The sequence below is a fragment of the Haematobia irritans genome, chromosome 1 (genome assembly GCF_050003625.1).
Source record: "Haematobia irritans isolate KBUSLIRL chromosome 1, ASM5000362v1, whole genome shotgun sequence".
In the NCBI taxonomy this organism is placed as follows: Eukaryota; Metazoa; Arthropoda; class Insecta; order Diptera; family Muscidae; genus Haematobia; species Haematobia irritans.
Window position 1 is genome coordinate 96,805,726 of NC_134397.1, and position 16,672 is coordinate 96,822,397.

General features: G+C 36.6%; 2 protein-coding genes across 3 annotated transcripts in view; one reads left to right on the top strand and one right to left on the bottom strand.

The window, feature by feature from the left end:
- The window catches only part of qin (tudor domain-containing protein qin), a 663,334-nt gene that overhangs the window by 37,748 nt on the left and 608,914 nt on the right, over positions 1-16,672 (top strand). The window lies entirely within an intron of this gene.
- The window catches only part of LOC142221450 (uncharacterized), a 231,159-nt gene that overhangs the window by 25,973 nt on the left and 188,514 nt on the right, over positions 1-16,672 (bottom strand). Inside the window, exons 4-7 of the mRNA XM_075291198.1 lie at positions 13,514-14,088; positions 8,834-9,083; positions 8,278-8,765; positions 288-1,189 (exon numbers count right to left, since the gene is read on the bottom strand). Coding sequence (XP_075147313.1) covers positions 288-1,189; positions 8,278-8,765; positions 8,834-9,083; positions 13,514-14,088 — 2,215 coding nt within the window. The remainder of the gene's footprint in view (positions 1-287; positions 1,190-8,277; positions 8,766-8,833; positions 9,084-13,513; positions 14,089-16,672) is intronic.

Below are 16,672 nucleotides of genomic sequence, written 5' to 3' on the forward strand. Positions count from 1 at the left end.
AGTCGGAGTTGAGGTTGATAAAAAATGCTGGAGTCAGAGTCGAGCAAAATTGGCTCGACTACTGTATTTAATTTTAATTTTCTTAGACCGATATCATCTTGCTGCTAGTGTCCGTATACAAATGTTTATTATAATTTGCAATTACAATAAATTAAGCAATAATTAAAAATGGTTTATGATGACAATGTACTTACCAAACTTCTTGTTTTTTTTGTGTTGAAAGTAACACAGACAAATTGATTTTGCTTTAAAAAGAAAACATAAAAATGTTTTAACGTAATACTTACTTGGTCCAGCAACGGAAGATGGTATTACATTTGAATTTGGTATCTGATGATGTCCTTGTTCTTGTTCGTCACTTCCTGTCCCATAGTCATAGTCGGGCGAGAAGGATGGTGAGTTTTCGTGATGCTGCGGGGGATTGGGTTCTATCGTCTGTGTCTTTTTCAGATTGTTCAATATACGTATGAGAGTTTTTATGGAATTATCAATGTTGTCTGGTGTCAAAGTATGTGGCAAATGATTGCTTTCCTGCAATTTGTGCAGTATTTCGGCCAGTGAAGAAGTGCGTATGTCAGGCAATTCATTTGGATCTGACAGAGTGTGTGGCGTATAGAGTTGATGTTGCGGTGCCATGGTATCCTCCGTCGGTCCTCTGTTGAGTGCTTGACCAACCGCTATGCTGGGGGGTCTTGACACCAAGTGTGGCACATTGTGAGGTTGTTGCTTTGATGACATTTGTTTATTATTTTCATATTTATTCACTGGCTTGAGTTTAATGGAGCCTGCTGACAATTTCTGACCAAATTCCTCTTTAACGTACACATATTTTGGTGCTGAGTCTATAATCATTGTATGTGGTGTCGACGTTATAGTCACTGTTGGTCTAGGTGTTGGATTTGGCTGTTTAATGACTGGATAATTGGCATTCTTTTCTTTCGTTGCAGGCTGTAATCTTACGTTGGTTTTAGACTTGTATACAGGTCGAATAGTTGAACCATAGTTAGCTTGAGTTATGGGTTGATGAAATGGTGCTGCTGTTGTCACTACAATAAATGCATGAGATGGAGGTCCAATAGTTGGCTTTAAAACAGGGTGAAAGTTGTCCTTGTATGGGTCTGCTGGATCATCGTCTATTGCTTGTTTTGGTTCATCAGCCGTGTAGTCTATATAGTGGGGAGTAGATGGCCTGTTCGATGAAATACAAATGTATGAAACAAACTTTGATTTAGAAAAGTACACACATTTTATAACATTAGGGCTGTTTTCTTTTAGTACTTGATACCCAAACCGTGACGGATTAAAAAAACAGAGTGCAATGCAACACTGTCATCAGTTGTTTCAAAACAATCACAGAAAACAAGTGAAATCGTACATTTGTAATGTATGAAGTGCTCAAATAGTTATAAATATTTTCTACTGTGATTATTTATGACACTTCAATACTTTTAATTTCATGTTATTCGAAAAATTAATCACAATTAGTTGATACTGTGAATCGAGAAAACATCACCTTAGCAAAATGCAATCTGGCAACACCGATTCGATTTGCACTGATGAGATTCTTCTTGATCTCATTCGGAAAGAGATAAGATGATCGACGTGCTACGAGATTTTTTTCAAGTATCCATCAGCAGCACGTCGATCATCTCACCTCTCTCCAAATCGTGCGCGCGAATACTTTTTTAAATTCATCACACTCAGTTCATCCCCATATTCTTGCAACTTTCGTTTTATTATCTTGTTCTAAACATTAAAATTGGAAAGAGATGAGATGGTCGATGTTCTGCTGATGGGTACGTGAAAAAAATCGCGCGCGCGATTTATGTGAGGATGAACTGAATGTGATGAATTTAAAAAAGTATTCGCGCGCATGATTTGGAGAGAGGTGAGATGATCTCGTAGTACGTCGATAATGTCATCTCTTTCCGATTTTAATGTTTAGAACAAGATAACAAAATGAAAGTTCGCGCGAATCCTTTTTTAAATTTATCACATTCAGTTCGTCCTCAAATCCTCGTTTTATTAGGTTAGGTTAGGTTAGGTTAAAGTGGCAGCCCGATTAAATTTCAGGCTCACTTAGACTATTCAGTCCATTGTGATACCACATTTAACTAAAAGTGCCTATTACATATGGGCACTTCTAGTCTTAACCACTGAACCTTCTCTATTATTTACTTTTGTGGAACCAACCAGATTGCTCCAAAAACATTAACAAACTGCTTAAGTTAACGTTTTCCAGGTCAGCCAGTAATCTAAAGCTATATGCTCCTAAAATTCGCTTACGCCTTACACAAAAAGCAGGACACTCACACAAGAGGTGTTTAATTGATTCCTTTTCCTCCACGTCATGACAGCTTATACAATAGTCATTATACTTCGCACCTACAGTTTTTGCAAATTCGCCTATCAGGCAGCGACCCGTTATAGCAGATATTAGGAGTGCTATCTGACGCCTTGAGAACACTAGCATATCTAGTGTGCGGTTTAAGTTTAAATTGGGCCATATTTGCTTGGTGTCGTTACAACCCTTGCAATTTTCCCATCGAATATTGGCCATCATAACAGCCTTCTCACGCAGTAAGAGCTTGCAGGTGGCCAGAGGCATACCAACAGATTCTAGTTCCCCTGGAATATGTAAGGTAGTTCCTAGCCTTGCTAACACATCTGCTTCACAGTTCCCCGGTATGTTCCTATGACCAGGCACCCATATTAGGTGAATATTGTACTGCTCAGCCATCTTGTTGAGAGATTTGCGGCAGTCTATGGCCGTTTTTGAGTTAAGGAACACAGAGTCCAAGGATTTTATTGCAGGTTGACTGTCTGAGTATATATTAATGCCAATATTTGTTGGAACATTACTTCTCAGCCAATTCACCACCTCTCTTATTGCCAATATTTCAGCCTGAAAAACACTACAGTGATTAGGTAATCTTTTCGCTATTCGAATTTCCAGATCTTTAGAATATACTCCGAACCCCACTTGTCCATTCAATTTGGAGCCATCAGTATAGAAATCTATATATCTTTTATTCCCCGGGGTCTGTGTACACCACGCCTCACTGTTGGGAATTAGAGTTTCAAACTTTTTGTCGAAAAGTGGTTTTGCCAGGGTGTAATCCACTACGTTAGGCACATCTGGCATTACTTTGAAGACCGAACTATGACCGTACATTTTTTTCCGACCACAGCGATAGCTCGCGCAACCGCACAGCCGTTGTTGCAGCTGACTGTTTGGCCAAAATGTCTAAAGGCAATAGATGTAGCATGACATTAAGGGAGTCTGTTCCTGTCTTACTAAATGCGCCTGAGATACATAAGCTCGCCATACGCTGAACTTTATCTAAACAAGCCGGTTTCTGAAGTGCCGGCCACCAGCCGACCGCCGGAACATGGTTCAACCGTCTGATTTCCAGGGAAGTGTGTGTCCAAAAGTACCTCCAACGTCTCCTCACTGGACGTTGTCCAATTTCCCTCCGATGTTTTAATGAAACCTGGAGCGGTGTTAGTGGATGCTAGTACCTTCCGTAGTCTGGAAGCCTCTGACGTATTCTCAATACTGCTACAGTAATCATCCCAAGAGTTTTGTTGAGACCTTCTCAGTTCTCGTTTATATTCTCTCAGATTCATCTTGTAAGTGTCCCAATCCTCCGGAGCTCTTGTGGACTTTGCTTTGTTAAAGAGCTTCCTGCAGGATTTCCTCATATTACTTAACTCCGTAGTCCACCATGGCGGCCGATTTTTTCCCCTTGGCTTTCCTCTAGGGCAATTAGCTTTCAGTGAAATGTTGAAGGCCTTAGTAATCCGCTCCACTGCGTGTTCGATATCTTGCACAGTACTCATATTTGTCTCCGGCACTTCCGGTATCATCAAATTGAACGATTCCCTATACCTATTCCAATCAGCTTTCCTAACATTTGGCGGAAATATGGTCTTTGAAGTACGAACAGCCAATCTGAAACTGATGTAGCGATGATCTGAGAAGCTATGTTCCCTCAAAGCTTGCCACTCAGATATCTTATCATTCAGTTCCGGAGAGGTCAACGTTACGTCCAAAACCTCTTGTCTGTTCCTGGTGACGAAGGTTGGTGCATCTCCCTTATTGCAAACTACCAGGTTAGTACGCAAAATAAACTCTATTAGCGACTCTCCCCTTGCATTAGTATCACTACTTCCCCAAATACTATGATGTGCATTTGCATCGCATCCCATAATGAGTTTTGTCTTTGTTTTTAGTGACTCCTCAACTAAGGTCTTAACGGCACAGGGTGGCATATCCCTATCATGTCCCATGTATACCGAAGATACCCAATATTTGCATGTGAATATCTCTAGACTGGCTACGACAGTGTCTGCATTGCTCAATGAAGGAAGCAGAAACAAGTTTAGTTCGTTTTTAGCAATTATACATGCTCGATTTATATCGTTACCGGTATTATGCAAAAGTTTGAAACCCGGAGTGCTTAATTCACAGATCTTGTTCTTATATATGTATGGTTCTTGAATAAGAACTATATCTATGTCTCCTTTCATCAGGAGAACTTTTAAGGCAGCACAAGCGGCCTTACAATGGTGAAGATTTATCTGGAGGAACCGTAGAACCATCCAAATTTTCAACCACCGTCACATCAGCCGCTTCAATTGAGTCATCAAGGGCTTCCTCTTCACAGATCTCGGTGACTCTCGCAACAATCCGCGGTTCAGCTTTGGTGAGGCTTGAGCCTGTAGAAACTTCCCGCATATGATTTTCGCCATAGTCTGTAGGTTTTATGTCTCCTTCGGCTTCGCTAGGAGATTTTTTCACTGCTGACTCTACCGGAGGCTTGTCCGTTTCGGTATCCTTTGGCTGATCGCTTTTGTATACCTTCATATGGATATCATGAAAGCCATAACTTACGCGTCCTTGGTTCTGGGCTAGATGTGGCAGCGACTCTATGTTTAATATAAACACCGCATGTCGTCTTGGTCCATCCACCTCATCCACCTCATCCAAACGACCAACCTTCCAATCGGCGGTTGGAAGATCTGGGTTACATTCTTTTAGTCTCTCTAGTATTGACTCAGGATCAGGAGGGTTTGCCGGTATCCATGCATGTGCTCTAGGTTTAGCCGGTATGTCTTTTTTATCGACTAACTCCAAAGCGGCTCCTTCCCAAACTTCACCAATTAGCATCAATGCAGCTTTAAAGCAATCCATAGACCTCTGGTCTGCAAAAGCTATTAACTTATATCGTCCTTGATACCATCCAGCATCTTGCCGTCGAGGACTTGGTCCGGAAAACTTTTTTCGCACCTCTGAGTAGACACCAGACATCGCGTTCTCAATTTCCCCCCATTTTTGCCTTGGAATCATACGGTCCAATGCTCCTTTATTAATAATAGCCATCACAAGGCTGTCTTTTGCAACTGAGGCAAACGATCTTTGATCCCGTTTAGAGGATGGTAGCTCATCCGGTGATCGTTCCCTTTTTCCAGCTTCAAGAATTCCTTGAGCCCATTTTAAGGAATCGCTTTGCTTAGCCGACAACGTGCTTGGGTCGACTGATCCTAATTTCTTTAGGATAAACAAAGCATTTCTTCGTTCCTTGAATCTCATTCGAGAGGGATTGCCTCCTTTTGATGTCGTCACCTTAGAAAAGGTTCGACTTGCCAAAGTGTCACCGCCAGTCGACCCGTCTACAGGTCGACTAATTGGGCCTGACTCTTGGTCGCTGCCCAAATTTATAACTTCAGTCGTTACCCGTCCACTGGGCCCTGAAATTAGCAACCCAGTGGATGACTTTGAATTTCGCTGCATGGTGGTTTATTATTTCCACCACACGTGAAATTCGTAATAAATACTTATTACGATGAAATACTCCGCTATTAGAAAACACGTCCGTTTAGTTCGACGGTTGAAGTTTATTATCGTTTTATTAACTTGTTTTAAAAAATTAATACAGTTATACTGACATGTCGTTCGCAACCTTCGTAAATATTAGTAATTTCTTGTACCCATAAGATGAAATGGAACGATCGAAAAATAAAATAATAGCATCTCCATCATCCATATTATTTACTATTTCAGTTACTGGCGTGGAAAACCAAGAGACTGTATGCCAAATCGGCTTCCATAATAGTGGTTTGCTAAAATATCTTTTCCGGTACACTTTCTTTTCACTCATATGTTCCGATTTGGCATATAGTGCTATGAGTTCTTGAGGGCTTTGTGGAGCGTTTGGCACCATTTTCTCCTTAATTGTCTTAGCATTTTCTTCTAGACCACGAGATCTGCACTGTATTTTTAGTTACGGCATTTTGAATTAAATACCGTACGTATTTAGTTAACCAAAATTGGGGATCAAAACTACTTCATTTAGGACAGTTTTTGTTCTGATCCAGCAAAAAGCAATTGAAACAAACGATGAAGTCAGCATAACATATGCTAGTTTTACCTCTTCTTCCAGTATATGAAATAAAAACAGGATTCGATATTTGTCAATAAGAGGCATATCTATCTATTAAATATTTTAAAAATTGCACAAATTGAATTATATGAAATAATCATATATTGCTTTTGAAATATTTAAAAAATATATATTTTTTATTTTAAAAACATTCTTTATATTCAAACGGTCATAACACCCTCATTTTTTATGGGGGTTTATGACCGTGAAGGTGATCCAGGGGTGTACAGCGGAGACATCCTGTCGCAGTTCTAAGCGCAGCGTTCTGACAGGTCTGTATGTTATTCCACTGCGTGTCGCTCGTTTAAGGTGTCCATACTGGCGGTGCATAGTTTATACTGACCGACCAATTGACTTATATATAGTCAACAAGGTTTCTTTGTCAGCACACCAAGTGCCGCTGGTAAGCGACGTGAGGACCTTGTTTCTGCCGCTGAGCTTATCACAAATTGCAGTGGCATGGGCAGACGACGTAAAATGGCTGTCGTATGTGACGCCGAGAATCTTGGGGTAGTTTATGGGAGGGTTGACGAAAGATATCAACATAACACAGTGAGAGAATGAAAAGAGAGCAATTTCTGTGAAACCGCTTGTATGTTGTTTCGAAAAACTGTTTTATGATAAGTCCAAAAATTTTATATGCTTAAGTCTAAAAATTATTTAATTTAAATATTAGAATGAGTATTCGGAGTAAAGAGTAATTCGGAACCAAGAGAACAGACATTTGAAAAAAAAAAAACAGCATGTGTTTTCGCCTTGAGAGCAGCATTTTATGTATGTGTGGACATGTGTTTTGTTTATCATTTTGGCATTATGGGCAAAATTTTTTTCAAGGTTCGTTAAAAGAAATCGGAACCACTACTCCACGTGGCCAGCAAATGTATGTTTCTGTTAAATAATGTTATGTTTGCATGGGCTCGTGGGCGTTGCAAGCTATGCTATATAAATGTAACTTATAACGATAATTGTCTATTGGTGACTATATATATAGCTACGTAGCCCAGTGGTAGTGTGTTGGCTTACAAATTGCATGGTTCCTGGTTCAATTCTCTGTCCAGGCGAAAGGTAAAATTTAAAAAAAATATAAAATTTAATAATTTCTTCAACATTATTTGTATTACAGAAAAAGGTGCCGAGAACTAAAAATTTCGTGGAAGTGAAAATTATGTGAGGGAATGAGCACAATCTTCTTGGGGAGAAAATTCTTCCAAGCATATAATATTTTTGGGCTCAAAATGCTTCCAAACATATAATATGTTCACATAAAACAAATATAATAATGTTGCGGCAATATCCAATAATATATGTGCTTCCTGCAAAATATGTTTGGAACATATGTTAGAGAAGCGATTTTTGTTGAGGGTGCAGCTGTTACCTTTTTCATACTTCGCCATTTATTTTGTTTTGTTAATAGAAGCTTAAATGTCACCTTTCCAATATGGCACAATGTTATCGGAGAAACCTATTGACAAAATACAAGACTTTTTCGACTACCCAATAATTCTGCTACTTGTGCAAGGGCATACAGATATGAACATGAATTTAATATCTCTATGAAAGACAAGAGAATGCAAATTAGATTAATAAAAATCTAGCCAAAATTTTGTTTTGTCCAAGTTCTCTCTAATTTACTCAAAAACTAATTTCCTGCAAAGTGTTAACATTTTACGTTCATTTGTAACCGATCTCGGTATAGGGTTTAAACAAAAATTTAATATCGTTCATTGAAATAAAGGAATGCCTCACTTACAAATGTAACGGCGATAGTGATACTTCATTAATTTGTGGTTCGGAGTTAGTAATAATTTGGCATGATGATTTCAATACTCACCCATTCTGTTTAGGATATTGAAGAGGGCCATTAGATATAGGCGATGGTGATGCTTCTGCGTAATGATTGTGTTGATAATTCCGTAAATCACTGAATAAATTGTGTACTGGAATGGTAAGAATTTGTTCCCCAAATGGTTCCGTGTGTGGCAGCACTGGCGTGGATGATGCCCCATTGCTTTGTGACTCTTCTTGGCCATGTGTGGCAACTGAGCTAAGTTCTGGACGTAGATATGTGGGATGATGAATAGGACTAGGCTGTGAGTATTTAGAAGAGAAATGGGGGCCTTGTGATGAGTGCACTGGAGCCAGTGCAGTTACTGTCGCATCATGTGGAGCTGCTGTAGAGCTAAGGACAATTATATGGGTTGGCTGTTTAACGCGTTCGCGATATTTCGCTTTTGTTAAAGTCGCTTGATTATGTCCTTGTTCCTGCTGATGATATGATATCTGAGGATGCATTTGTTTATCACTGTAACGAGGTTGTTGCTGTAAAGGCATAAAATATCGGCTGTAATGGTCACATTTTACCAAACCTACACTGTTGTTAGCCATACCTGTTCGACGTGCAAATATTGATTTGGGTGTCCATCATACTCCAAAAAGCTATCCGGTTTCGATGGCTGGAAATTCACTATCTTTGTTTTGTATTGTTGCTGGCTCTGTTCATGTTTCAAACCACTCAATGTTACCTGAGATGGCTGTTTTTTAGGTGATTCGGATGGAGTATCTAAGAGCACAATCTTTGGGTGATTGTGATGATCCAGATACAATTGTTCTTTTTTGTGATTGAATGTCGGGGGAGGACTATAATTTTAATATAGGTTCGAGACGAAACATTTCATTAGATATACATTTAAAATTCTTGTTTGAATTCTCGTTGAGATTAGTTGCTTAATATACCAACATACACTGAAAGAATAATCTTCATATTTGGTATACATGAAACTTCTTATTTCAAACCTACGGTCGGTTTCATTTATATTGAGCAATGTTCTTTTCTGTAAAGCGAGTGATAAATATTTTATATAGTACTAGGCAATACCTTTCCAAATTTTACGATCATTATTGTTAGGTACATAGTTTGTAAGAAAGGGAGAATCTGTAGTTTGCAAGTAAATTGGTTTGTGTTCTTCAAGTTCCTATGCCTTATAATTTGGTGTATAAAACGAATTGAATTGGCTGGGTGCATTGCCTGCGTGTTGATGACAATAGTGCTATTTGTATGTATTGGTGACAATAACATCTAAATAGCCCACTGGATAGTGTGTTTGCTTGCAAAACGGATTCGATTCCCGGTCCGGAAAAAAGATAAAATTAAAAAATTATAAAATCGAATATTTGCTTCTACATTATCTGTATTACAGAAGAGAAAGTGGTAAGAACTAATTAAATTACGTAGAACAGCGAAGAATATAAGGGAAGATGCAATTATCCAGAATAAAGCTCGAAAATCGGCCCTGGATTCTGCCAAAAATCGATAATCCTCCACTAACTATAGATAATTCGGACTATTAATCAAAGTCGAAGTTTTTTTAAACGTTATTATTAGCTTCAGTAGTTCAGTAGTAGTTGGTCTCAAGAAAGATTCATCTAGTATTAACGAAAGACGTGACAATACGTTCTTAAACTTACCGATAAATCGTAATTTTGTCCATAAAGAAAAAACTAATTGATTATTTCCAGGAAATTATAACATAAGAACAACGTTTTCGATACACGTTTCTCAAACTTTTTTTTTTGCGAGTTACCATATTTGGGAGTGACTTATGCTTCAGAATTACCAAGGAAATATGTATACAGTGAAACTTCACAAACTTGGACACTCTGGAAACCGGACACCAGTCTTTTAATATTGGAAATTGGAAAAACTGATAATGTAAATCTGTTACAGACATCCCAGTAGCCCAACATACTAAATATAAGAAACTTTTGGCAGCTCGTTATTTCTACAATCTGGCAAAGTTGGCACTTTTTAGTTTGTTAAAAACACATTAAAAAAAATTGGGCGTACAAAAGAATCTAATAAGCAGTGCTTGAATTTTGCTCAAAAATGAGCTGAAAAAACAAAAACCCTTTTTTATTTGAGAGCCGAAGCACACATGACAGCTCACAAGTGCCAATGAAACGAGCAGCTCTTTTCAAAAACTCGTAAAACTGTTCTATAAAATGAGGGTTATTTTGCATTTTGTATCAAAGATAATTGAGTATAACAAGATTACGCATTGTGCTCTTATAAAGAGAAAACAAATGTCAATGTGTAGAGGGCTATGAGAAAAAAATTGTTTTATTTGTCAATTTTCTCCAAAGCAGCTCTGCTCAGGAATAAATTTAAACGGCAATATTCACATAAAACCATAATGAATATTCGCTTTAATATACACATACGTATTAATTTAATTTTCTACAATCGTTTTGGTATTGCTTTTGTGGGATTTTATTCAGAAATTTATGTAAAACACAAATGTTATGATATTTTCCGACGCAAACGGCAGTACATTTGAGAGACACGTCGACGCAAACTTTATGATATTTTGTTGGCAGAGTCCTCTGGTGATTCAGTTTTGCTATGACACGACTGCATCTTCTTCTCAATTATCTTTGTTTGTATACATAACTGAGATGCCATGTTGTAAATTATAAATATTTTTTCTAGGGAAACTATTGGAAATATCTATAACTAATAAACAACAATTGGAAAAGCAAGAAAACAATTGGAAATAAAAAAATATGATATATATATATATATAAATATATATATATATATATATATATATATATATATATATATATATATATATATATATATATATATATATATATATATATATATATATATATATATATATATATATATATATATATATATATATATATATATATATATATATATATATATATATATATATATATATATATATATATATATATATATATATATATATATATATATATATATATATATATATATATATATATATATATATATATATATAATATTTTTTCCGGCAAGCGTTTGACAAAATAACACAGAATTTTTTAACTTACATCCAAAACATTGAATTTCAATCACACCTAAAGAAGTGATGCAAATTCAGTGCAACGGCTGTTGAAATGGAGGACTTCCATCCTATGACAAGCCCGTGTTAAATTCATCGCTTCTGCGTCAATTTTGCACCACTTCCGGATCCAAAAAAACATTTTCAGTACTCTTTTGGCGACGCTTTTTTTGCTGGGAGGTTATTGACGATTATATATGTGGTTTTAAGATATGGCATTCTTTTTACTATGATTACGCGGCGAATAATTTGGGTCGACGAACCACCACGATTGGCGGAGCTGGCCACCTTACATCTTTTATGCCATCAACCCTTCTTATTGCCGACGTTTTAATAACTTTATAAATTTAGAAGAAAAATATTTCAGAAAGACACGCGTAACAATTTAATGACGCACGCATTTCTAATTTTTTTCATTGTAAAAAAAATTGCGGATGCGTCTTTTTTGAAAACCTGTTACGTAGCAGCCCGATGTATCAGGCTCACTTAGACTATTGAGCCCATTGTGATACCACATTGGTGAACTTCTCTCTTATCAGTGCTGTCCGATTCCATGTTAAGCTCAATGACAAGGGACCTCCTTTTTATAGCTGAGTCTGAACGACGTTCCACATTGAGAAGTTTTGAAACCCTCAGAAATGTCATCAGCATTACTGAGGTGGGGTAATCCACCGCTGAAAAACTTTTTGGTGTTCGGTCGAAGCAGGAATCGAACCCACGACCTTGTGTATGCAAGGCGGGCATGTTAACCATTGCACCACGGTGGCTCCCTAGGCTATACCTAAATCTGAACTGATTTCTTCCAAAATCAACAGGGTTCCATTATGACCCAATATACATACATGTATAAAATTAGATTGGTCTAAAATGGCAACCTAGACATTGATTACAAAAATGTGTTCACAGGCAGACTGGTGCAGGGTATAAATATTAACGGTTACAGTGGGCGGGTTTTGAAATTCGTATGACTTCTTCTAACGTTATATACAGGATGTGTTCCAAATTTGAAACCTATAAGAGCATTTTTGTAATTTTTGCCTCTGAAACCAGTCATTTGCCCCATATTTGGGAGAATATCTGTTATCAAACCCCCCTGAAATTTCAAAGGAAACTAAAATATTTGATTCATGGTGGTGTGTATTTAAGATAAATTTCCAAGGAAGGTTAGGGGTGATGTCTAAACAAAGACCCGGTGCTTTATTTTTCGATATTTGGTTATGGGGTACCTGATTTTTTAATATTTGGGGAGGCATAATTTTATGATTTTTCCACAGGCTTCTGCCAGACTTTTTTAATTAAAAAACTTAAATTTACATGAAGTTCACAGACAACGTAGAGGGTGCTTCATTTCCCGGTATATGTTTGGGAGAGCCATGTTCTCCGTGTCCAACACTTTAACAAATGGCAATATGGTAAATTTTTAAGTACTTTTACTTTTTCCGATTTATTGGACGGTATGTTGAAGAGAAGTATACATCCCTTTGACAAACCACGCTTGAAATTCACAGGAAATGTAGAAGATTGTTCAACGATTTGAATACAAAAGAATTAAAAAAAAAAAAACAAAAAATTGGTTGAAAGGGAACACCCCCTACCCGACGTTTGTTAAGCCGGTCCGTTTTACATCTGCATAACCGCCCTATTTCTGTATAAAAACGAAAAAGCAAGTAGTCCGATTTTTTGAAATGTACGGGACACGTGTGTGGAAACCATGGAGTGATTAATCAGTATTTCAGCTTTTGTGCCAAACTTCCACTAACCATACTCTTTAAAAGAGTTCAAATCTTTTCGAATTTGTTATCAGATCGGAGGATATGTTAACGAAAATATGCTTCGATAGGCGCAGCGAAGCGGGCTGGGTTATGCTAGTTGAATAATATATTTAAAAACGTAAACATTTTCAATATTTTTTCAACTATCTGTATAATTTGATTAAAAAGTTGTTTGTGTTAGGTTAAGTTAAGGTGGCAGCCCGATTTATTTCGGACTCACTTAGACTATTCAGTCCATATTTGGGTTAGTGGCATTGATATACTTAAACTCATTGGATTAACTATATATGACTATATCAATTGAGCGGAATTACGATATTCTTCTTCGAGGGTATTTTCTGTGAGTTTTTGCTGTTTCGAATTTACTGTACTAAACAGCAGAAAGAGAGTAACGGAATCTACTTACCCAAAGCCTTGTGTATTATGAGGTTGAAAATTTGCTCCAACTTCGCTGCCAGTTGGCAATGAAGATGATGGTGTTACACTAAAATACTGTTGCTCCTGTTGCTTAGCATTATTGGAATGGGATTGATGTGGATGCTGTTTTTGTTGTTGAGCTATACTATGGCTTTGGTGAGGAATTTGAACTATTGACTGCGTCAATATATCGGGATATGTAAAAGGAATTGGTTGTTGTTGTTGGTGGTATTTTCCTCCTCCACTTAATTCTGTTGCCACAACATTATTGGCGCTGTTGCCGATATCGGGAGATGAAGTGCCTTGCGATGTTATGACAACGTTGCCATTGTTGTTCTTATTATGGCTGTTTACTGGCGTATAAACAATTGGCACAAAATTCCCTGGCACTGAATTGGATGGTGTAAATGGTGTTAAATTGATTTTTGATTGCTTCGTCCGCGAACGATAGACTATACCATGCTGCTGTTTCACGGAGGTGGATGATGTTGCTTCATACGGTAATGTTGATTGCGAAGTAGTCGTCTGGGAAGGTAACGGTGGGAAATGTTGGACAGTTTTGAGCTGTACGAGAGGAAGCATAGTATGAAAGTTAAATGTGAAACGGGAATGTAGACATTAGAGTATCTCTTAAATGTGGAACGGTTTTTAAAGCCTAACCTAACTAAATTTTTCAAAAGAAAAATTTCTTGGATTTACCAAATAATGTTTCTGTACCATTTATAATCAAGCTAAATAAGGCCACCGGGAATCCGTAGACAAGTTCATCAATGTCCTTTTCGGATACAATTCGTATTTTAATGTTTTTACTACCGAATTAATGACACCGCCCAAAGCTCTGTTTAACGAATACTCTACACAAAAAAAAAAAATGTTTCTGATTCAATCACGAAATTAATTAATCCAATTAATTTTTTAATTGAAATGTCTTCAATCACAGAAATGATAGTATCAATTAAAAAATTAATTGGAGGTCAATTGAAAATTAATTGATCCAATTAAAAAATTAATTGATACTATTAATTTTTGTGATTGATTTTTGTATCAATTAAAAAATTTGTTGAATCAATTAAATTTTTAATTGAATATTTTTTAAAACTCAATTAAAATTTTAATTGGAAAATTTTTGGTGAAATTTTTTCTGTGTATTTAGCGAAAATCCAATTTAACGAACTTCGAAATTCTTGACATTGAGTATTCTAAATAACGAACGCATGAACAAAATTTACGTTCGATTTTACGAAAAAGAAAATAAACAATAAATACAAAATCACTGAGTTTAGTTGTAATTAAGCGGTGGTCTGTGTTTTAAAATTAAATCAAAAATCAAAACATAAGAAATCAAATGTCTAGAAAAACGTATTCAATGGCCGGGTTAGGTATAGTGGTAGCCGGATATTTTGGACTGAATAGCCTAAGGAGTGATTCAGTCTATTGTGATACCACAGGTGGTGAACTTTTCTTCAATGAGTGCTGCTCTATTTTATGTTTAGCTCAACGATAAGGAACATTCTTCTTATATCCGAGTTCTAACGGCGAATAGAAGCAGTGGATGATGGTGTATGTAAGGAGTAATTTTAGAATGAACACACTGTACAGCCCTACCAATGTCACTTCGCTCCTTTAACCCTTCCGACCCCGAATTTGTATAGGTATCGCTAATTTTTTTTTTACTTTTTTCATGTTGAAGTCATTTAAGAAGCGTCTAGCCAAAATTTGTGGTCGCCACGCTCATTCGTTTGGGCGGTAGAGAATGTTACCTGTGGGCAACTTTGGACAATTGTGACTATAAAATAGTTTTGTAATTATAGACTTATTACGTTTTATTGGACTTTATAAAGTTTTTTGTTATTTTTCCAAGTATCCAAGTATATCTTGGATACTTGCGTGAGTGAAATTTCACTCACGCTCAAGCACATTTACGAAGAAATATTTGTACTCACGCTCGTCATGTGGGTAGGAATTCACGCTCACGCAAATTCACGAAATTTATGCCTCATGCTCCCGCACGATTCACGACAAATCTCGTGATTCACGAATATTTTCGGAACACGACAGTGAGTGTGATTTTTGTGTCTCTGTTTTACCGTGAATGTGAATTTTATCGCGAACGTGTATTTTGCGGTGAACATGAATTTTATCGTGAACGTGAATTTTTATCATGAGCGTGATTTCGAAGAAATTTTACTCACACGCAATCACGAACACAATTTGTTATCCACGCTCACGCACGACACATTTTTGTGTAGTCCCGTTCACGCGCAGCCACGAGATATATATATTTTTTGAACCCATGCCATTTAAAGTGGCGGTTTAAAAAACCAAAGTATAATACAGCGCAAATATTCGTGCTAATCCATCAGTATGTTGCCAATAAGGCCGATATATATGGTTTCTTCCTTTTTTACGATTCCTTCTTAGCACTGCAGATATGTCTTCCACATCATCGCCGCATTCCTCGTCACAGGCACATCCCAATCTGATTTCAAAATTTGTTCAATATCGTTGATTTTCATTTTCAAACCTTTTTTCTCTAGGTCCCATGTCCAAAAATATGTAATTTCACTACTATAATTGCCAAAAATTGCCCACAGGAAACTTTACAACTTTAAAAATTTCTTACCCGTTGTTTTTGTTTTTGAAATTCTAAGATTTGACTTCCACAAATATTTTATTTGATACGTACTACAACCGATTTAATAAAAACTTTCAAAATTTTTGTTGTAATTATTGAAAAAAATCACATGTATAGAAACCCTTTTGCAAATTCTCATATATTTTTTTCTTGAGGCACGTGCGTACCAATGAAACAAAATTTGCAAATTGACAACAAAATTAGCTATTTTTTTTATTCAACTTGAAGAAAAAACTTCTAGACACCGAGGTCCTTGAAAAATTTCCTTTCGATTTCTAAAAAAAAGATAGTATTAATCACATTTTAAATTCGACATAAAAAATAAGCTTGATTGAAAATTGTATAATTGATTTTGATGGCAAGAATCCAGTAAAATTTACTTCCTTTTTCAATAGATTTTTTGAAATAAAAATTGTTCAAAAATGAGTGCAAATAATGTAAAAAAAGAATTTTTTTATAAAAAATGGAAAAAATACCAGCTACCAGCGAAATTTGTAAAGATTACGGAGTCAA